The sequence below is a fragment of the Peromyscus leucopus genome, chromosome 6 (genome assembly GCF_004664715.2).
Source record: "Peromyscus leucopus breed LL Stock chromosome 6, UCI_PerLeu_2.1, whole genome shotgun sequence".
Classification (NCBI taxonomy): domain Eukaryota; kingdom Metazoa; phylum Chordata; class Mammalia; order Rodentia; family Cricetidae; genus Peromyscus; species Peromyscus leucopus.
In genome coordinates this window covers 130,850,324-130,873,919 of record NC_051068.1, presented here as the reverse complement: position 1 = coordinate 130,873,919, position 23,596 = coordinate 130,850,324, and the positions used below count along the sequence as shown (strand labels likewise).

Genomic DNA, 23,596 nt, shown 5'->3' with positions numbered 1-23,596 from the left:
GACTCACAAGTCTTTATTGGTAAATAGAAAGATAGAGACTTAGCTAAAACTTATATTTGGTTGCTGCAGCCCAGCCAGTGCCAGCAGGACCAGAAATTCCAACATACTGTGGTCTGAGAAGTGGAGTGCTGACTGCAGAGCCAGAGTGCAAGATGATAGTTAAAATATCAGTAGACTCAGATGCAGTCACTAAACCATCAGAAAGGCAACATTTGTCATTTCACTGTGAGGCATAACCACATGAGAAGTCATGCCAACCTGCACAGCTGTCAGCTCTTGCAAAGTTCTGCTGCAGCCACCAACACTGTTTGATCAGACTTCTCAAAGGGACTCCAGAGGGTGAGCTCATACAGGGAATTGTGGAAGAGATCCTGAGCTCACCACTGATATTGTTACTGTGGACAAATTGAGAAATTAGTAGATTTGGTGAGACACCTTGAGAAATTATTAAGGAGAGAGTTAAGTAATATTAAAAAAAAGAAAAAAAACTTTTTCCATGTTAAAAATGGGGAATATCACAATACAAGGATTTAGAACACTATATAGTGCTACAATGGATGGCTTGAAAATGGAAAAAAAATGAAGGGATAATTGACTTAGCTAGGATTGACATAATGCTCAATATAATTACTATCAGTTTGGAATTTCTTATATTATCCTTAAAAAGTGGTCTGATAACTGTGCCAAATATGAAAATTTGATTGATAAGATACAAGCTTTAGAAATACTTACTATTGATAATATGTAAGCCTTAGAAAGACCTAGTAATGAAAATAAGAAAAATACTCAGATACAGACAGAAGAATTTAGACAAGATCCTACCACACCACTGTAGGAAGAAGTTGCTCTCCTGCCTGCCTGTTCCCAAATACCTAGCAGCTACTTCTTAAATAATTGACTCTGAGACTTAATACTACTTATAATTGCTCAGCCATTAGGTCAGGCTTATTACTAACTAGCTCTTACACTTAAATTAACCTGTAAGTCTTATCTATGTTTAGCCATGTGGCTTGATACCTTTTCTCAAAATGACACAGCTTCGGTAGGCAGTGGCATTCTATTCTGCTCTTGCAGCTAAACTTCAGTCAAGTTTAGTCCTAGGGCAGGTCTTGGGAGTCCTATCCATTAGCATGACAAGAGGGGAGGGGACCAGGAAGGCCCATTATAGGAACAAAAGATTGTTGTTAACCTCAGATTCTCAAGTATTCCAGAATGGCAGACTGAAAGTAACTCCATGCCCTGGCTGGGCCCTAAGACCTGTAGGCTACTCCTTGGCTGTGACCCTGGTTTCCACCAGCCCCCACCTGGTTCAGACATACTCTGAACTTTTTGGGGCTCCTGCTGGCTCCAAACAGCTCTGCCCTGTGGCTCTCTGCACAGGGGCCCAGCCCTAACCTGCTGACCATGTCTGGGCTCCAAGGTGCTCATGGTCTCCCTTTGCACCCAGTCATGCCTAGTCCCCACAGCAGCCTCTGGGCCTCCCTGGCCACCATCTGCACTGTGCTGATAAGTCTCCAACTCATGGCTTCCTATGCAGGGACTGGCCTCTAACATGTCTTGCATCTGGAATGTGGTGCCCATGCCTACTCCAGCAGGAGTCCTGATGGCTGCCACCCATGCCAGGCTGCACAATCCTCTGCCTGCTGGTTGGGCTCCTGGCCAGCAGCAAGGAGGCAATGGGGCAAGAGCATTCTTAGTCTGTCCCAGTCCTACCAAAAAGACCCTCCATCCCATTCTGCTGGCCATCCAGCCCCAAAGGCTGTCCATGCATAGCTTTTATCAGGATTTGTAATGCACATAAAAACCCAGGCATAAAACATGCATACATGTGGCCACATTTCTCATACAGTCACACATTCATATAGGAATTCAAATTCAAATACTTGCAGGTACTTACAAATTTTTTGGCATGTACAAAAGGATATTCCAAAGCTGATTTACAAAAGGATATCCAAAAGAAAGTAAACACAGAAAACACAAAAGTAAACACAGACCCACAGAAATCATAATGGCTGGTTTCAGGCTCTATGGGTGGTGGACCTGGTGGGCTTGGGGGATCTAGGATGAACCCCCAAATGTTATGCCAAAATCACAGGGACACCCAAAAGACAACCATAGAGACTGAACCCTTTGTGTAGAAGCAAAGAGCCTTTATTTCAAGCTCTGAGCTTGGTCCCTCTGTTTGATGCAGCAGTGAGAGCAGAGAGCCCTGAACCCAGGTAGGGTAGGGTTTTTATTATTGCAGAAGTTGAGGTTAGGGGATTCCCAGGGTCCAGGACCCTGGTTGGCTGAAAATTATCTAGGGGTATCTATAAAACAAAAACAGGTATGTGCTAGACTCAGGGACAAAAAGGAGTTGCACTTTTGGGAGGTATGGCATTGTTGGGTTGGGTATGGCCTTGTTGGAGTAAGTGTGTCACTTTTGGGGTGGACTTCAAGGTTTTCTATGCTCAGGATACCACTCAGTGTTTCAGTCAACTTTGTATTGCTTGCAAGATGTAAGACACTTGGCTATTTCTCCAGCATCATGCTTGCCTGCATGCTGCTGCCATCTCCCCTCAATGATGATAATAGACTAAACCTCTGAGGCTTTAAATGAGCCACCCCAATTAAGTGTTTACTTTATAAAAGTTGTCATGGTCATGATTTCTCTTCCCAGTAATAAAAATCCTAACTAAGACAACCAGTTGGGAGGAATAGACCCAGTTGAAATTGGAGTACCTTTTACTAATGTTGAAATTGCCTTATGGGCAGAAAAAGAATATAGGCAAAGAGCTTGCAATAATTTCTTAGGAGAGATGAGCAATAAATATCCAAAAAGGAGGAGACTCCAGTTTATAAAAAAGAACTAATTGGATCCTCCCTCACATAGTATGAAGAAACCAATTTCTGGAGCCCCTACTTCTATACTAATGCAAGCAAATCAGAAAAGGCTTTTATAGTTAGGAAAAATAAGTAAAGTGATTCAAAGCCCTTTTGGTTCAGTTAAAAAAATCATAAATATATGCTAGTCTTATATTATTATTAGATTTTCCAGAAACTCTTAATATAGTTACTGATTCTCAATATGTTGAAAGTATTATTTAACATATTGAAACTGCTGAATTTATTCCAGATAATTCAGAATTAACTTTGTTACTTATTCAACTACAACAAGTAATCAGAAATAGAAATGATCCATTGTATATAAGACATACTTGATCTCATACAGGTCTACCAGGTCATCTGTCACAAGGTGATTTTGATCAGCTGTTATTTGACTCTTTAAAACTTTTCTTAATGTATAAATATATCTCAAAATTTATAAGATTATATATATGTACATATATATAACTTTCTGTCATGATATTACTAGTCATATAGAGTACTGATTCTAGAAATAAGCTTCATCATCTAGCTTCCTCTATGTGTTTATGGGTTTGAGTCTGATGCAGGTAAATTTGTGTAGCCTAGATATACTTAATAGATTCTGGTCCTCTAACCTTTCATAGGTCTGCTGTATATGGCATTTAAAATGTTTTAGTTTTCTGCAATGAATTATGATCATTCCTAGTAGTGGTGTCTCCAAAAAGATGACAGGGCCTTGTGCTGTCAAATCCACTTTGGCTACAATAACACCATTAAGCTGACAATTACCACTCAAAGATCAACTTCAGACTGCAAACTGCTCAGGACAACTTCAAAACAGTTAGCTAAGGTTGTTCAGCCTCATAGACTACTCCAGCCATGACTTCAGATATACCCTGAACTTTTCCTTCACACAGAGACTGAACAACAAATGAAGCAGTTAGGTCTTCCAGGAATTGACTATCATCCCAGTTTTCTTAGGGTCTCCTAAAGCTGCCATCACACCCAGATAGCAGGAAGTAATTTTAAGAACATGATACCCACATTCCTGAGAGGTAGAGTGCATGGGTTTTGGTCATTTGGTGGGTTATGTATGTTTGTCATTGTTTGGGGGGGGGGAGATTATTACAAGTTGTTATAGGTCATGGTCAGGGAGCAACCTAAACAAAGGAGATTAGATTACGGGATTTCTTTCCTCTATCATTTATCTTCTAAATAGTGTTGAAAAATGGGGCTAGGGGATGAAAATAAAGGGGGGAGACAAGTATACTAGGATAAAAGGGTAGATTATTGAACCTATTTTTAGACTAACAAGCAACCACTAGTGTCACATATTTTAATTTAGTATGGATTTTTGTATAATGATACAAATTTAAGGTTACTTTTGTTACAACATACTGTAAGGTATTGTACCTATGCAACTTACATAAAACTGTAAAGTTCTAGTCCTTGAAAACTACTATTACAAACTGTTTATGTTAATTAAGGTAAGAATCAAACTCATAGTAAAGGTTTAGCTGTAGAGACAAACTTCATTTAGCATCATGTATTTTAGATAGGTAGGTGGCCTTCAAACACTTCAGAGATCTACAGAATATGGAATTTAAGATGTTTTAATAGCATAGGGCTTTTCATGACAGTGAGACATGTCTGCTCCTGGTAGCACCAATTTACTTCAAAAAAGGATGATGGGCATTAAAGAACCTCAATATGGAGTTTACTTTCATTGTGACAAAGCTAACCACTGAGAAAGAAACTGACCTTGCCTTGACTGCTGACAGTGTGCTGTCCAAATTGGACAAAAAGAGCACAAAGGAAGTCGACTGCTGAACTTTGCCAAGATAAGGTAGGCCAGACCTTCAAAACTTCTGCTTCACAGCAAAGTCTGTCAGATAGTCTAGGCCTGCAGGCTGAAGATTGATGCCCCAGTGTTGCAGAGGAACCTTGTGGGACTATCCAGGCAGCCAGTTGTCTCTGTCATTTCTAGAGTTTTGTAAGTTGTTTGCATTGCACATACTTTATATTCAGGCAAAATTTATCTTTCTTGGGTCTCTGATGGGTTTGAATACTAGATAGTTATATTTTACTACTTTCTTATTACTAAATTTAAAAAAGTCACAAAAGAGATTAAATTTTATTAAGGTTATGAAAATTAATATCTTAAGTTGTTTATTGAAGAAAATGTTTCAATGTCTAAAAGGATATTTTTAGGCTGATAATACAAGTTATGATAGAAAGTGGTTTAAGTATACAATTTGGACTCACTAAGATAGGATAGATAATAGAATATTTTCTCAGAATTTGGCAAGTAAAAATGGTCATTGTAAGTATAATTCTTAGCTGATAATTGTTCTTGTTGAATACAGTCTTAATGAGTTAGAATTAAAGCCTTCCCTTTTTACTAAGACAACACCTGATAATTGTTCTTGTTGTATATAATTTTACTGTTTTAGAGTTAAAATATTTCCTTTTTATTTAGACAAAGAGGGAGAAATACTGTGGGATATTTGATCACACTCTGAAACTCTGAGCCAATGTTAATAACATTAACCTTCGATCAGGGAGCAGAAATAGTGACTAGCTGACAGGAATTAATCATAGAGAAGACAGAGGGGCCAGGAATATGGGTAGAGAAATGCACAGGAGGGGTTAGGGAGGACTTAGAAATTCTTTGGTTTTTTTTGGTTTGGTAAGAGTGGATGGATGCTTCTCTTGCTGGGTTGTGGTGATATTGTGTTCCCCAATATATTGTGCACTCTAACAAACTTATCAGGGGTCAGAGAACAGAACAGACACTAGTTAGACATAGAGGCCAGAAAATGGTGGCACACACACCTTTAATCCTAGCATTCTGGAGGTAGAGATCCATCCAGATCTCTGTGAGTTCAAAGCTACACTTGAGACAGCCAGGCATGGTGACACACACCTTTAATCTCAGGAAGTGATGGCAGGAAGCAGAAAAGTTTATAAGGCGTGAGGACCAGGAACTAGGCTGGGTAAACTTGTTAAGTAGGCTTTTAGCAGCTGAGATTCATTTGGGTGAGAACTCAGAGGCTTCCAGTTCGAGGATACTGGATCTGCTGAAGAATCGGTGAGGTGAGGTTGGCTGTGGCTTGTTCTGTCTCTCTAATCTCCTACCGTTCACCCCAATATCTGGCTGGGTTTGTTTTTATTAAAAGGACCCTTTAAGGTTTGTGTTACCCTGAGTCCCCAGCCAAAAGGAAGGGTCAACTAGTTACTTTTAAGCTTCTCAGATTTAGCAGATTTTCACCCCAACATCTGATTTGTGAGAGTTTATTGGTACATTGAACACTAGAGACTTAGTTAAAAACCTGCATGTGGGGGCTGTAGCTGAACCAGTGCTGGTGGAAACAAAAATCCCTGGTCTGAGCAATAGGGTGCTAACTGCAGGGCCACGGGGCATAGATGGTAGTTAATGTATTAGCAGGTTCAGGTGCAGCTGTTAAACTGACAGAAAAACAACAGTTTGTTTTTAATACATTTAGAATGTGGCTTTAAAAAAAGTATATGTGTATATTCCCTTAATAGCCTAGAAATGGTAGAAAGGCCAATGTTGGTAAGAAAAGAAGCCACTGGCTCAATTTCAGATGAATTTCTCTTATCCCCAACCTTGATGACTGCCTTGATATTCTGCCTGGACTTTTAGAAATATTTTTTATTTATTCTTTGAAAATTGCATATATTCATACAAGGTATCTTGGTCATCTAAGCACCCACTGCCTAATCTTCTGGTCCAAAAGATACCTGATGTTACAGGATCCAAATAAGTCATCTAAATCAATAAATCTGGGTTGATTCTATATCCAGTTTCCTGTTGTGGCCAAGCATTCTTGACTGAATAAAGCTTTGTCTATATAGGCCAGGAAGGCAGCTCCATCTACAATGTCGCTAAGGCATTATCTGTTTTTCATAGGTTACAACTATGCTATTACAGCATTCAGCAAGTATTGATATTGATGGCAAAATTCTTTAATCACTCTCAGGATATTCATTAAGCTGATAGTTTAATTTTATTCTCAGGTATAGATTAAGAAGTAACTACAAACTACACCACCCATTTTACAAGCCTACTTGTAAATTGTGCATATGTGTGTGTGTGCATGTGTGTACATGTGCATGAATAATTGAAAGCATATATATATATATGTGTGTGTGTGTGTACATACAATATATAGGTGTGTATATACGGTATATATGTATATGTGTCATGTACTAGCTACCAATGGCAAAAATCCTACAGACATCAGAATGCAAATCTCAGAGTTTTAATTGTAATGGTGTAAGTGTTGAAAGATCAAGCTTTGACAGGACTTGAGCCTTTAGTTTCTACCCATAGAGTCATGATTATCAGATGTTAGCTTGCTAATCTGAGTGAGAAGGCATTCCATTTCCGTGCTTCTATTAAACAAAGTAAAGTTTGTCATAATGGATTATCTTTATCTTTGCTCTTCCCTCATTCTTCTCATATCCTTTTTTATTGCCTTAAATATATACTTTTGTGTATTAACAAAGTATAAATCTGTTAATTATGTACACAGTAAAGTGTGTTGAAGGTCAAGTACTAGAAATACAGAGGTAAATAAACCATTCACTTGCCTACACAAAATTTTTAATGGTAGGAGACAGATACACAATTTCAGAACAGCATAACAAATGCAACTATTGTGTTGTGGGAAACAGAGGGAGGAAAGGATACCAGAGGCTACCTAGAGATGGCAGCACTCATACAGACACCTGACAGATTAACTAAAATCTGGAATGTATCCACAGAAGGGTGGACACCTTCTATAGTTGGAAACAGAGGCAGAGTGTACCACCACTGAGAGCCCCTATCAATACAAACACTGCTCCATTATTTTTTTTTAACAGCTTTGTCTTTGAGAATAATCAATTTTAGCTTAATCTTCAATGGAATGACTGTACAAAATAAGTTTAGGGAATAATTTGTTTATGAGAGTACACCCTTTATTAATAGCATCAGTGCCTTAAAGAACACCTATACTGTTTTTAGTCTACAAAACCTTTCATAAGAAGCTTTCAAATTTGTTTTCTAGTGTGTTTATCAATCATTTCAGGAAATGCATATAAAATAATTATTATTTTATCTGTGAAGTAGACAGCAGTAAACAACTAGATATGGCTTCTTCTAATCAGTGTTTACTTACAGTTTCTAGAAATTAGATCTTTCATTTCTTCAAGCTTTGAATGTGAATGGCTACTAGGCAAAATGCCTTCTTTTTCCTCATCTAACAACCTCTGCAGTTCCTTAGGACACAGACTCTGAGCTCATTCCCCACAGAAGATCCATAAGTTGCTGTCTCACTATGGCTGTCACTCCACCTAGCACACAATTCTCAGTAAATGCACTTATAAAATTAATAAGTGAATAAATTCATTGGTATTTAAATTATTTTGTTTTGATAAATCAGTCAAAATTATGAGCTAAAAGATGTTTTTGTTAAGTGATTTCAACTTTAAAATATAGAAAAATGAATTATTGTATGATGTTTATGCTTGTATTTTTAAATGTTATCTTGTGACTTCTTATTGTTTGTCATAAAATATAAGTAAACATTTCATAGTCTTAACTGTACATGAAGTACTATTTTGCAAGGTTTTCCAATTTTTGTGTTGCATGGAAATGGAAATAAAATGACAATTAGAAGCTGCATTTAAATTTTTAATGATCAGATCTCAGGAAAATACAAACATAAAGTAAATTTTTATTAATAATATAAATTTCAAAGGTCCCAAATGTTCACCTTGATCTTTAGAAACACAATGATCATAAAGAGAACCAGCACTGCTTGTTGATTAGTTGAGGAGTCATGGTTGAGTTACGCATTCACTTTTACACTAGTAGCAATGTATAAGCTAGTTCTTTATAAATCATGAGTTGAGAATTGTGCTGAGCCCATTATATAGTCAAGTGACTGTGGTGGTATTGTGTTCCCCAAAATATTGTGTACCTTAATAAATTTATCTGGGGTCAGAGAACAGACAGCCACTAGATACAAAGGCTAGAAAATAGTGGCACTCACACCTTTAATCCTAGCATTCCAGAGATAGAAATCCCTCTGGATCTCTGTGAGTTCAAGGCCACATTGGAAATAGCCAAGCATGGTGACACGCCTTTAATCCCAGAAAGCCAGCCTTTAATCCCAGGGAGTGGTGGTAGAAAGCAGAAAGATATATAAGGCGTGAGAACCAGAAACTAGAAGAATTTGGCTGGTTAGGCATTTGGCTGGTTAAGCATGTGGCTGGTTAAGCATTTAGGCTTTTGAGCAGCAATTCAGCTGAGACCCATTCCGAATGAGGACTCAGAAGCCTCCAGTCTGAGGAGACAAGACCAGCTGAGGATCCGTCGAGGTGAGATAGATGTGGCTTGTTCTGTCTCTCTGATCTACCAGCATGGACCCCAATAACTCCCTCAAGTTTGATTTTATTAATAAGAACCTTTAAGATTCCTGCTACAAGTGACTCATTATGATCAAGGAGAAAAATAATAGAGATTTGTAGAGAAATATTTATAGATCAGTGAAGTTAAAGGACAAGATATTGTTTAAATGAGAAGAAAGCATTTGAAGATGAAATAAGACTAGGAGTGTCTGAGGTGTAGCTCAGGGGTAGTACTAGTAAAAGATGGGCTCTGAGTTCAAGATTCAGCATGAAAAGAAGAAAAATAAAAAATGTATGGAAGGAAAAGAAGGTGAAGATGATGAAGAGGGGAACAAAGAAGAGGAAATAACAAGAAGAGGGAGGCAGAAGATTAAAATCTCAATACCTGTGTGATGAAAACATGAGGGACATTGCATCATTCTGTCTACTATCAAGTATCATTTTTTTTTTTTTTTGCCAAAAAGTAAAGTAGGAAGGGGGAAGCAGCAGAATTGGAGAGAAGAGTAAAGGGAAATGTTAAAGAAAAACAAAGGAGGCAAGGAAGGAGGGAAAAGAGCAAAAAACATATCAAGTGGATTGGAAATTGAGAAAAAGGAACTAGTCTAAGGCAAGAAAAATATCTTACCAACCTGACTTACACCATAGGAAATATATTGGTTGACCAGAAACTCATCGTATTTGATCTGGGTCCCTTTTGGAACACAACTGCAACTACTAGTGATGAATCACTTCTGATAGGTACACAGAAGACTTTATGTTGTCACATCTGTTCCTTGCAAGAAATCCATGTCATTGATGCTATTTTTATCCACACACACACAAAACTGAAGATCAGAGGGCACTAAATTACCGCAGAGTTAATTCTGAACAAGTCTCATTGTGCTTCATTAAATAACATGAGAACGAGTAAGCACACCATGCTGTGTATTTTATGTGTAGCTCATTCACACATCTTCTGCTCTATATTTTTAATCAGGTTAGCCTAAGTCAATCATAGTAAAATGTTGTGGAATAATTGAGGTATCTGGAGCCAGAGTGTCAATTAAAATATTATTCATAATAGAAGTTATTTTTGCTGTGAAGTGAAAGCCTATATGTGTATTTATCCTACCCATGAAAATATTTAAAAATGGTATTACATTTAAGAGCCTATCTTTGCCTACTTTTTACTTCTTTAGCTGTATACACAGATGAAAGCTTTCTCAAGTGCTCATTATTTTAAGAAAAAATATTATAATACAAAATACGTATATAATTCAATTCAAATCTAAAACATGCAAACAGTATAGCAATGGCTTTGTGTAAGGATTTTCAGTTGCAGTGCTTTGAGACACTGTTTCATAATACATAGGCAACCAGTGTTTCAGATGATGTGGGGTCTTCCATCCCCAGGGATGTACTTATCTGAACTATAACACCATGGAAAGAAACTAAAAAGGAACTATCCTTGAGTCCCTGCATGCCATGCCACATTGGCTTCTCTGGGACGTATCTGGAGACTTAGGCCAGCAACTTATAGGTTGCATCCTTGTTTTTCATTCTAGTGACAAACATCCCCCTCCCATGTGTATGTTTAATAAGGAACTCAGAAAAAACTGTCTAAAAATTTTCCTGTTAAATCACCAAGTATAGTATTCTTATTACCTGATGGATAATTACAACTTGGAATCTTGTTCTTACTAAGAGAGATGAAGGATCTCTTAGGTATCTGTTATATTAACTCAGTTTGTAGCTCATTTCCTAATTGTATTAATTAAAAACCTCACACTAATGACATGGAAAAGAGTGTGCCTATATTCAGAAATGTGTGTGTGTGTGTGTGTGTGTGTGTGTAAAACATAATAAATACATATTTCTAGCTTATTGTCCTATATAAACATGTAGCTTTTAATTAGAAAAGCAGGAGAGATATATAAATACATGAAAAAATTATAAAACCCAAGCAACAATCAAAGCTACATTTTGATATGACTGTCACTAAAACAGAGACAATAAACTCAGAGATGCTCAAGTAGTATTAAGCTGAAAAAGGGAGTACATAATATTCAATTTTCTAAAAGTTAACATGAAAAGAATGTTGTATACTAGAGAAAGAAAAAGTTTTGTATACAAAGAAATAAGAATGAATAATATAGAAACTATCTCATCAAAACCAAGTGAACCAGAATGCACAGAGTTATATCTTTCCATTTCTGAAAGGAAAAAAAACTGTTAATTCAAATTTCTATACTCAGAAAAGAAAAACTTCTTTAAAAATCTAAAAAAATTTTTTTTCAAACAAACAAAAACTGAAGTATCCATCATCAGAGAACCTGCCTGATGAGAAATATTAAAGAATTTTTCAGGCAGTTGATTGTGATTTCAGACCTGAAATTATAGGCATAAAGAAATTAAAATAGATGATTGAAAACAAAAAGGTAAAATATTTTGCTTATTTATAATTGTTCCAATGCATTTGTGCTGGTATATGTTAAAGTAAAATTTGTGTGTCAACAAAGCAAAAAGGGTAGAAGAAGCAATCTGAATTGTCATTCAGCTATTGAGAAAAGAACTGGGACAAAGATGCAGAAAGAAATATCTTTGAAAATCATCTGTTTGGCAAAACAGTGTAAAACTAAACACATAACAGGCTATACTCAAACTTCATCCTACAGGAGTATGTGGTTCCAACTCTCAAATTACTTATAGGTCTGAGGAGATTCCTCAGTGGTTAAAAACTCTTGCCAGGAAAACAAGAGGACCTGAGTTTAAATCCTCATTACAACATACAGAAGCCAAGTAGGCTTATGCTTATGATCCTAGAGTTTGAGAGCAGAGACAGACAGATTCTGAAAACTCTCTAGCAAGCCTGCCTAGATGAAGCCTGCCTCACATTCATTGAGAGGACCTATCTTGAAAGATAAGGTGGATAGAAATAGAGCAAGACATTCAATGTCCTCCTCTGGTCACCTTAAATATGTGCCAGACAGCCATGTCCACATATACAAATGCACTAATACACACACACACACACACACACATACATATACATATACATATATATGTATATATATGCAAGTCAAATTGTATGCTAACATTGAACAAATATATATATAAGATTTTTAATGTTAAACTAATGACATTGAAAATGCAGAAAGAGGGCAATTAGATGGCTCTTCAGGTAATGGTGTTTTCCATGCAAACATAACAATGGTGTGTACAATCTCATGAACCTGTGTAAAGAGTGGAAGAAGAGATCTGACTACACAAAAGCTTTTCTCTGACCTCAACATGTGTGATAGAATATATAAGCCCATGCAGATACATCACACATTTGTATATGTATATATATAATATACATAATAAATAACTATATATAAATATATAATAAATAGAATGATAAATGGCTAAAATAAATTCTATGGGGGCAAACCTAAAGTCAGAATTATCAATTTTGAGCCACAGCTAAAAATTTATTGAGATAATGTAGAGTGCCATAATTTTGAAAAACCTGAGCAATTAAACCTGTAATGATAATACTGAATTACTGATTAATGAATTTAAAAATCTGCCTATATTAATGTAGCAATAAATAGCAAGTAAAGAATAGGTTACTCTTACTAAAAAAAAAAAAATCTAGTTAAGGAAGGTAGAAAATGAAGAATAGAATCTCCATCACAACTCCACACTCTGCTGTTTTCAACAAAGTTCCAACCTGCTGGCAGTTATTAGTGGACAAATATCACAGGAGGAGGCTTACAGAAAAGCAAATATCTGAATATGTTTCATCATCTCTCCCACAATAACTAGAGATTAACAAGGAAAGGGGGGTAAGATCTGACAACCTTGTGAGACAGCATTTAACCAAGAAAGGAGTTAGTCTGGCCCTAGTATGCCTTTCAAGGGGCACAATCCAAGTGACCTTTCTCCTTCTCTGAGGCTCCACCTTCTAAAGGTTCTAGGATTTTCAGAAACACTGTAGGTCAGCAACCAAAAATAGAGTAAATAAGTCTTTGGAAGGCATTTAGTGCCACACCAACTCCAGTGTCTTCCATGTGACATGAACAATTATGTTTATAATAGCAGACAGGAGATATGTGTCCCATGGGACTAAGTTCCCTGGAGGTCCCTGGCAGAGTGCCCGTGTTATGCTTCCTTCTCAAAAGAGACATGCTTCACGGATCATGAGCACCCTGGGCTATGGGTTGTGTATAACTGCTTTTCTGATAATGTTCTAATTAATCTATGAAGCACAGCCAAAATTAATGAATGCTTGGGTTGTGTACTATGGAGGAAAGGGGAAGCTGGACATGGATCTTAATCAAATATACCAGAATGAGCTATTATTTAAGATCCTAAGCCACTAGATAAAGAAAGTATAATAGTTCAGGTACTTCTAGGGAATGAACACTCACCCACTAGGAATTCTTTAGGAATCCCAACTAAAGTGATTTAGGGTAGAATATGTTATCTCATAGGAGGCAGATGGTGGGCCCCTCTGTTGAGGAAGTTCAACATGGAAAATAAAGGACTAGAGTAAAATTCCTTCCCCTTACAGGCATAAAAGTATAAGAGTCCATATTCCAGCAGGTAAAAAGGTTTTATATTAAAAGAGATATATGATAAAAGAACTAAAGAAAGACTTAGAGAGGATCTGCAACACCAAATTGGCTAAGTGGGTCATGAGAACCAGAAAAGTAAAAGTGCATTATAAACTGGAGAGCGGCTGAGATAAAGATGAAGGACACAGCTGCAACCGCAAAGAAGTCTACACAAGTCTAGGGACAGTACTAAGTTTAAAAAAACACAGACTGCTCTTTGGATCATAAAGTTCTTGTGGGTGAAGGGATATGTCTAGCATTGATTAATAATCATGTGCTTGCTGTTTTTTTAAAGATGATGTAATTAAATTATTGCCAAGCTCTTGTTGTTCCTTGTATGACTTGATAGTTTTCTTTTCTGTATATAAACTACTGATTTACAGAAGTAAAATTACAGCAGATTCAAACCACTTCTGAGTATGTTGTCTGTCTGTCATTCACCGAATCCTTGCCTTCCTGACTACCCAAGCCCTGGTTCTCCTATGGTTGTGGTACTCCCTGTGGGCCAGTCTGTGGCAATTTAGGATCAAAATCTAACATTTAGAAACATTTTACCTGAGTTGTTTATTTCTTTTCTCTTCTTTTCTTTTCTTTTCTCTTTTCTTTCTTTCTTTCTTTCTTTCTTTCTTTCTTTCTTTCTTTCTTTCTTTCTTTCTTTCTTTCTTCCTTTCTTTCTTTCTTCCTTTCTTTCTCTCTTTTTCTTTCCTTTTTTCTTTCTCTTTTTCTTTCTTTATGCATCTATCTATCTATCATCTATCATCTATTTATTTATGTATTTTAGTTTGGATAAGTAATCTCTGATCACATAAAATGATAATGTTAAGAGGAAGCTGTAAAAAACATAGAGGACATATATGATTTGTAGGATTCTTCTTGAAATCTTATTTTAAAATTTAAAAAATAGGAACACATTGTTTATTAGTCCTAGTCTCAAGGAACTCATATATACTGGAGAAGACATTTTCATACCACATGTAGGTATGGATAGGCAAGAACACCTTTTTGAGAGGTTCTTAATAATCTAAGGTAAGTTTCACTCAGTAACTTCTATGCAACTATTTGCCCTTTAAGATTTTTTCTTTTTTAATTAATTAATTAATTTTTTATTTTACAATTAATTTAATTTTACATACCAGCCATGGATTCTCCCGTCTTCCCTCCTCCCATCCCCCAGCCCTCACCCCCAATTCGCCCCCAACTCCTACCCCCTCCAAGGGAAGGTCTCCCCTGGGGAGTCAGCCCAGCCCAGCAGACTCTGCTGAAGCAGGTCCAGTCCCCTCCTCCCTATACCAAGGCTGAGCAAAGTGTTCCAGCATAGGCCCTAGGCTCCAAAAAGCCAGCTCATTCACCAAGGACAGGTCCTGGTCCCACTGCCTGGGGGCCTCCCAAACAGTTAAGCAAATCAACTGTCTCACCCATCCAGAGGGCCTGGTTCAGTGCCATAAAGGCTCCCCAGCTACTGGCTTACAGTTCACGTGTTTCCACTAGTTTGGCTATTTGTCCCTGTGCTTTTTTTCAATCATGGTCTCAATATCTCTTCCTTATATAATTCCTCCTCCCTATCACTGATTGGACTCCTAGAGCTCCACCTGGGGCCCTGGCTGTGGATCTCTGCATCAGCTTCCATCAGTCACTGGATGAGAGTTCTATTATAACAGTTAGGGTGCTCAGCCATTCAACCCCCAGAGTAGATCAGCCCAGGCATTCTCTCAAACATTGCCAGTAGTCTATAGTGGGGGTGTCTTTGTGGATTTCTGGGGACCTCTCTAGCACTCTGATTCTTCCTATTTGTCTTCATTTATCATGGCATCTCCCTCCCCATTCTCCCACTCTATTCCCAATCCAGCCAGGACCTCCTGCTCCCCCAAGCTCTCTTTCCCCTAACTCGCCCTCCATTACCCCCCTCACCCCCAGTTTGTTCATGTAGATCTCATTCATTTCTCTGTCATTGGGTGATCCCTGTGTCTTCCTTAGAGTTCTCTTTACTAGGTAGCTTCTCTGGAGTTGTGAGTTGCAGTCTGGTTATCCTTTGCTTTATATTTGGTATCCACTTATGAGTGAGAATCCATTTGCCTGCAAAACTCATGATGTCATTGTTTTTCTCTGCTGAGTAGTACTCCATTGTGTATATGTACCACATTTTCTTTATCCATTCTTCAGTTGAGGACCATCTAGGTTGTTTCCAGGTTCTGGCTATTACAAATAATGCTGCTATGAACATAGTTGAGCATGTGTCCTTGTGATATGATTGAGCATTCCTTGGGTATATGTCCAAGAGTGGTATAGCTGGGTCTTGAGGGAGGTTGATTCCCAATTTTCTAAGAAAGCACCATACTGATTTCCAGAGTGGCTGTACAAGTTTGCATTCCCACCAATAGTGGAGGAGTGTTCTCCTTGTTCCACATCCTCTCCAACATAAGCTGCCGTCAGTGTTTTTGATCTTAGCCATTCTGATGGGTGTAAGGTGATATCTCAGAGTCATTTTGATTTGCATTTTCCTGATGACAACATAAGCTGTTGTCAGTGTTTTTGATCTTAGCCATTCTGATGGGTGTAAGGTGATATCTCAGAGTCATTTTGATTTGCATTTTCCTGATGTTGAGAAATTCCTTAAATGTCTTTCAGCCATTTGAACTTCTTTTGTTGAGAATTCTCTGTTTAGCTCTATAGCCCATTTTTAAATTGGACTGTTGGTGATTTTGATGTCTAATTTCTTGAGTTCTTTATATATTCTGGATATCAGCACTCTGTCAGATGTGGGGTTGGTGAAGATCTTTTCCCATTCTGTAGGCTGTAATTTTGTCTTGTTGACCATGTCCTTTGCCCTACAAAAGCTTCTCAGTTTTAAGGGATCCCATTTATTAATTTTTTCTCTCAGTGTCTGTGCAATACATCACCCTTTACAATAGCCACAAATGATATAAAATACCTTGGGGTAAATCTAACCTGCTGTGGGATGGTCTGTATGTCAAATCTGTTGCTCTGATTGGTCAATAAATAAAACACTGATTGGACAGTGGCCAGGCAGGAAGTATAGGCAGAACTAACAGAGAGGAGGATCGAGAGAACAGGAAGGTGTAGATGTAACCAACCGCCTTATTAAATAAGAAACACAGAACCAATGTAAAAAAGAAAGCCAAGAGATCAGAGCTCAGATCTAAAATCTCACCCTTCCTCCTGCGGTGGTCCCAGCTTCCCGAAAGAGAGCTATTTCCCTGTGTGTAAGTCGTTTCATAGTCATTCTGCCTTCTCATTGGTTGTAAACCCAAACACGTGACTGCCTCGTCACTGTCTGTATGTACAGCCCACCAGGTCTTAAAGGCATATGTCTCCAATGCTGGCTGTATCCCTGAACACACAGAGATCTATGAGATTAAAGGCGTGTGCCACCACCGCCACGCTCTTGCTATGGCTCTAATAGCTCTGACCTCTGAGCAACTTTATTTATTAACACATAATCAAAATCACATTTCAGTACAATTAGAATACCACCACATTTCCCCTTTTCTATTTTAATGAAAAGAAAAAAAAGCAAAAGGTTATACCTAACATAAGAAAAAATATATACAAAAGCACAATAACTATATACAATATATGCTAGTAACAAATACCTAAACGATATCTAGTCCATTTGTATTTCACAAATCAGAGAAAATAATTCCATTATCTATCCTATTTTGGTAAGTCCAAGATGTATCTAATGCACTTTCTATCCTAATTAATTTTCAACTATAACTAACTAATTTTCTTTTTTTTTTTTTTATTTTTTTTTTCCCTTGAATTTGTTTTATTGGGGTTGGGGGTTAGATATAGAAGTTGCAGTGCACAGCTATATTTAGAACAAAACATTATATCCTACAATAAAAAAAATAATTTTATCAAAACCAGATTTCGATCACAGTTGCGTACACGTTGAATTGCACTTGGCAGATATCGACAGTGTCCTTTACAGCGCTCTCCATGTCAGCCTATGTTTTTCTCGGTAGACATGGGTTCTTCCAGAGCTTTCTTCTGGCTCCCCTTCCGTGAGTATTTGTACTTGTCTACATAGGCTTTAACCAGATTTGCCACTTTAGTAGAATTGACTTCTCCACTCTTACTATGGCAAACTTTGTCCACGGCTTTCCGCACGATCTCCTTGTACTCTTCCTTGGTGATGTCTTTATTTTGGTAAAACGGCTTAATAGCCAATTTCACCTCCTGTGCCACTTTCTCTTGAATTTGCAATTTCTTGTCTGTCTTCGAGCTATCTGCGCTGGCTTCCACTGGAACACTTACTTTGCTTTCTGCCAATTTTACAGCAGCATTAGAGGCTTGGACGTGACTTGATGACGAAGTATTACCAGAACTTGGTCCCTGAACTGATCCTGTGTTTCCTGGGGCTGCTGATGGAGCAGGCAAGACTTGTGTAGCCATGTTTTTACTTACATGAGAAGCACTGGGAAGGCCCTGTACTTGTTTTCCATCTGGTTGTGAAGCCACATAGCTGACCTGCTGGGATGGTGGAGGAGGGGGTGGTGGTGGCAGTCCCTGAGGTACACTGGCAGGGGCAGCTACCTGCATGAGAGGCACTCCTGTGTGGAGATGCAGGGGCAGCTGAGGGTGCATGGTGAATGGGTTACGCTGCATATTCATTAAAGGGGCATGAACACCCACTGGGTACGGGAAGATATTCATAGGCTGATGCTGTGCATTCATTGGGGGTGGAATTACGTTCATGTGTGGCTGCATCATATTTACAGGTAGCTGAGAACCATCAACTTGGTTTGTTTGGTCTTTTAAGTTAGCATCCGGTTCAGGTGTTTCCTCCTCTTGTCTCATCCACCCAGACTGTGGACCTGCAGAATTCCTCCCACGCCGAGAGTAATAGTTCTGTACATCTGCTGGCAGAGTCTTTCTTACTGCCCAACTGGACGCAGACGTCCACCCCGACCTGTCTGCAGGCGTACCAAAAGAGACATCTTGCTCACTTTTCCGCTTAGATGGCTGCTGCTCCACAGACTTGAAGGAGTCACTCCCTGAGAGGGGTGTACGGCTTTGCCACCTGTTCTCGTTCTGGTCACTATAGGCAAAATTACCTCTGTAGGTACCTTTCCCTCGGCCACCTCGACCACGGCTGGACATCCAGCCTGGGCCAAAGTTTTTACTCCAAGAATTCCCTGAATTTTCGTTCCTATTTTCTTCCCAGTGGGAATCTTTTAACTTTTCAGGATTTCTGGTCCTTGGATCTGGCCCAGAGTTTATTTTTTCCGTTACCCAACTGGGACAGTCATTTCTATGCTTATCTGTGGAATTTGGATCATTAGCATCTGCAATGATGTCATTCTTTTCTTTTCTTGTATTTTCATTCTGTTTCTCTGAGTCATTCCTTCGGTAGCGGTCATTTCCTCGAGGACACCTCCAACCATCATTGTCCATCTTTCCTTCCACCGAGGAGAGTAACTGTCTCTTTCATTTCTTCCAAATGATGAACTCTTACTTTTTGTTCTCAATCTTGATGGTGATCGAGAGCGAGATCTGGACCTTGACCATCTTCTGGCTCTCCTCTCTCGATCTCGATCTCTCCTCTGCCCATCTCTATCACTTTCTCTTTCTCTGCTCCGGGACCTACCTAGATTTTTCTCTTGAGGAAGAATCTTTTGCTCTGGATTGGGATCTCTGGTTCTCTCTAGGAGCATCTCTTCTCGGGGACACTGACTCCGATCTTTTGGCTTCCCGAGCACTCTCTCTCTTTGGAGACCGAGACTGCCCCCGCTCTCTTGTCACATCCTTTTTTGGTGAGAGAGAACGAGATTTTCTCCGTCCTCTGGCAGACTCTCTCTTGGGTGATGGTGACTGAGAAGTCTTGCTTTCTACTGCAGTCTCTCTTTTTGGAGATGGAGACTGAGCCCGCCTCTTTTCTTGTGCAGTGTCTTTGTTAGGAGACCAAGTTGTAGATGGAGAATGAAATCTAGATCTCCGAGTACGAGGCTTTGGGGCTGTATCCACTAGGCTTTCAGGTGGTTGAGCTACGGTTTCAACCTTCTCAATTGTAGGATCAGAAGACAGCTTATTTTCAGAACTGGGGGTCACAGAATTTTCATTCAATTGTTTAGAATCAGTATTTACAGTTGATTCCATTTCAGACTCATTCTGGTCACTACAAAATGAATCGCACTCCATAGGTACTGTTTCATTATTATCTTCACTAAAATGTTTCTCACTCTGTTCAACTTCTGTGTTAGGTAACTCTATAGGTAGGGGATGTTCAATCAGAGATTCTGTCTTTTCCTCTAAAGATTTGTCCAATTGGGTGTCATCAAGATTATGCTTCAATAAATTATCTTCACAATCTTGAATAGCACCGGAACTTTCATTTTCTGAACTGTCACGTATTGGAATTATTTCTGTATTTTCAGTTTGAACATGCTCAGGCAATTCGGTGTCTGAGCTGGCAACACAGTGTCTGTCCAGTGTGTGTGCAATTTCACCCTCAGAAGATTCCAATTTGGGGCTCTCTACAGATGCTTCTATGTTTACTGAAGGATCTTTCAAATCGTTGCTTTCTACTACAAGACTCTCCTCTATTTTTTCATCATTAACCACTGACTCTGAATTTTCAGATACTTCACCCAGAGGACTGGACACTGGCTGAGGTCCTTCAATGTCAGAGGCTGGACACGTACAAACACCATCAGGAGGACTCTCTGTACACACAGGTGCCAGGACCTCTGACTCTGAACTTCCAGGCGCCTACTCTTGATGTTCTATCGGATCACTTCCTTTTACAGGAGTATCTGTAGCAATCTCATGGTCTACACACAACTCCTTAGCCTCTACACCTGTATCCTCTCCAACAAGCACAGGAGGATCCTGACTGCAAGATTCAGAACATAAAAATTCTACTTCTTCCTCTAGCTCATGATTCGTGGTTTGTTCATTTTCTTCTGTTTCTTCACTGCAGCTTTTCAAGCAATTAACCAAATGATTTTCCCCATCTGTCAGAACAGAAGAAATGCTACTACTTTCTACTCCTGATTGCTGCTCTTTCTGCACCATGGGCGGTGTGTCAGAGTCCACTGTTTCTTCCTCTACGGAATCACTAGATGTTGTTTTTTCAGGGGGAGGGACAGATTTCCGAAGTTTCTTTTTCAATGAAGGTGGCTTTTGTCCTCTCCTTATGGCCTTCCGTTTTGGAGCCTGTCTTGTTTGCTTTTCTGATTCAGCTGGAGGGGAAATACTTACAGAGGAATTACTGTTCCCTGGGGCATCCCACTCAGAATTATTTGACACTGGGGACTTCTGGGGCTGGCTGACTGTCTCTGCTCTTGTGTTTCGTGTGGACCTCCTTGTAGGAACAGATGTTGCAGGTTTTCGTCTTGATCCTCTGGTAGTGGATGTGCCCGAAGTTTGCTTCTTTTCTCCTCCTCCTTGGGTGTGTGCTAATGCACATCCCTTATGAGAAGTACCAAAATTTTCTAATGACATGGTACTTGCTGAAAAAATAGTCCTTGGCAACACAGAGGCAATCAATGGAAGGACTTCTGTCTCAGGACTCCAAGGTACAAAACCAACTCTTCCAATTCCAGGTAATGTATTAGGAAACCATGACAACTCCAATTCCTGTCGTTTTTGCCTAATCAATGCACTGATTTCACTGACTTCTACAGATTCAGTAAGCTCTATAGGTTTGAGGTCCCACATTATGGCTGCCGCATGAAAACAAACTGGACACGAAATGTCCGATACAAGGATCTGTACATTGATTTGATCTTCGAACCTTATTTGTCTTTACTGTAGCGTTTTTCTTCTCACCCATTTTATTGTTTGAAAAGATTCCTTTTATCGCTTTTGGAACTTTCATGATAAAAGAGTTGTTTCTTAAAAGACCTTTCGTTTTCCTTGTCTTTTATTTCTCTCAATTGTCTTTTTACTTGAATCTTAGCACAATCTTCAAATACACTGAGTTCAAAAATGGCCTGAAAAGGTTTCCGGTCAATTGGACAAGAAGCCAGTATCTCTGCCCATTTAAGAATACAGGTCATACAGAAGACATGATTGCAACTTTCTGGAAAACCAACTTCCTTTCCTAAGAGGCAACTAAGACATATTGGACATCTGTCTGCTTCACTGTACAATAGGCCAGAGGTACCAGCATTATTTCTGTTTTCTTCACCTTCCATATCTTCACACTCCTGATCACCCACATTCTGATTATACACCGATTTCTTCTTCATTTCTCCTTGTGAAGGAGTTTCCTCAGGCCGAGGTCCAGGCGTCACTCCGTTGACCGAGCCAGCGCAGGAGGCCAGGTCTTCCCCCCTCCCCACGTCAGTCCGCTGCCAAGTTCTGCACCATGGACTCCTCCTCCGGCCGCTCGGGAAGCGCGGGCTCGGCCGACCCGCTCGCTCGCTCGGTCGGGAGCACGCAGCCACGCAGTCGTGGACCCGGGCAGCGCTGCTCCGCTCGGCTTGCGCCACCGCCGCTCCCCTCCCCCGCCGTGTTGGGCAGCCTCTCCCCCCCACCCCCGCCCCGCCAGTCTCCCTCCCTCCCTCCCTCCCTCCGCCCCAACTAACTAATTTTCAACCATAACTAACTAATCTTTAACTCCCTCAGAGAACCAAGAACGAAATAATATTAGCTAACAAAAATAAAAACAGGAAGTGCATGCAAGCAACTTCCAAAAAATTTGTGAGTTGACAGAAACAGCCAGCTGCCTGGGCAGTCCTACCTGAGGTTTCTCCACAGTGTTGGGGCATCATCTTCAGCCTACAGGCTTAGCATATCTGACAGACTCATTTGTGAAGTAGGATGTACATAAGGTCAACAGTTCAACCTCACATTGGGTGAGAGTAGTCCATGTCCAGAAACACCTGAATTCCACTAGTGTCCTGTTATGATTCAGGATTTTAAATTCTGGAAATTGTTGACAGTTTTTGAATTCAGCTGTCCATTCTTCTTGGCTGTGTAAATATGGCTTCATCTCAGCATCCCCTTCTTCTCCACATCCCTCTATTAAATGCCAGTCTACTATCAAAAGGTGTGAGCCTTCAGCTGCTGTTCCATTGCACAACAGAAGCCATCGGCTCTCTGCCTTTTAAGCTGCCTTCAAAGAAAAGGGCACTGTACCTTTTCTGGATTGCGAAAGGCCACTTCAGGGAGGGTGCCATATTGTCCTGGCCTCAGAAGATGCCTTTTCATAAAGCCATATCCACATATGTTTTGGCAAGAATCAGTATTCCTTTGTTTCGTGTTCTGTCTGTCCATTTTGTCCTGTTGATATGAGGATACTTTGTTGTCCAGTGGCTAACTTTTGCCACAATGAAAGTTAACTCCATATGCAGTTGATTCGATGCCCATATTTTCTCTGAAGTAGATTGGTAGTGCCAGGAGCTGACATGTCTCAAAAAAATTTTTTTTTCTAAGTTATTAAAACATTTTAAATGCCATATTCTGTAGCTCTCTAAAGGGTTTGAAGATGACCTGTCTAAAACATCTCTGCTCAATTTTTAAAACATATCTAATATGACTACAAGATCTATTATAATGTCTAACTACTAACTTTCATTTCTTTATATCCAAATAGTTGGTAATAATAACATTCAAGGATCAGAAAATTGCATTACATTGTTAAATGAATGGTATGAATACAATTAGAAATATACATATAGCATTTTCTAACAATATCAGTTTCAAATTTGTATACAATATAAAACAATCCAATCCAATGTAAAGTATTTAAAACTAGTAATTGTCTTTTCCTTTCTTTC

At 39.1% G+C, this 23,596-nt stretch overlaps 1 protein-coding gene across 1 annotated transcript; it reads right to left on the bottom strand.

The window, feature by feature from the left end:
• Window positions 1-17,610: 17,610 nt before the first annotated feature.
• LOC114707603 (protein SCAF11-like) lies at window positions 17,611-22,128 on the bottom strand. The gene is given in 5 exon segments (XM_037207260.1): window positions 17,611-19,261; window positions 19,264-19,459; window positions 19,461-21,504; window positions 21,506-21,664; window positions 21,666-22,128. Coding segments are annotated over 5 exon segments (4,248 nt in total). The 5' UTR covers window positions 22,064-22,128; the 3' UTR covers window positions 17,611-17,810.
• Between the last annotated feature and the right edge of the window lie 1,468 nt (window positions 22,129-23,596).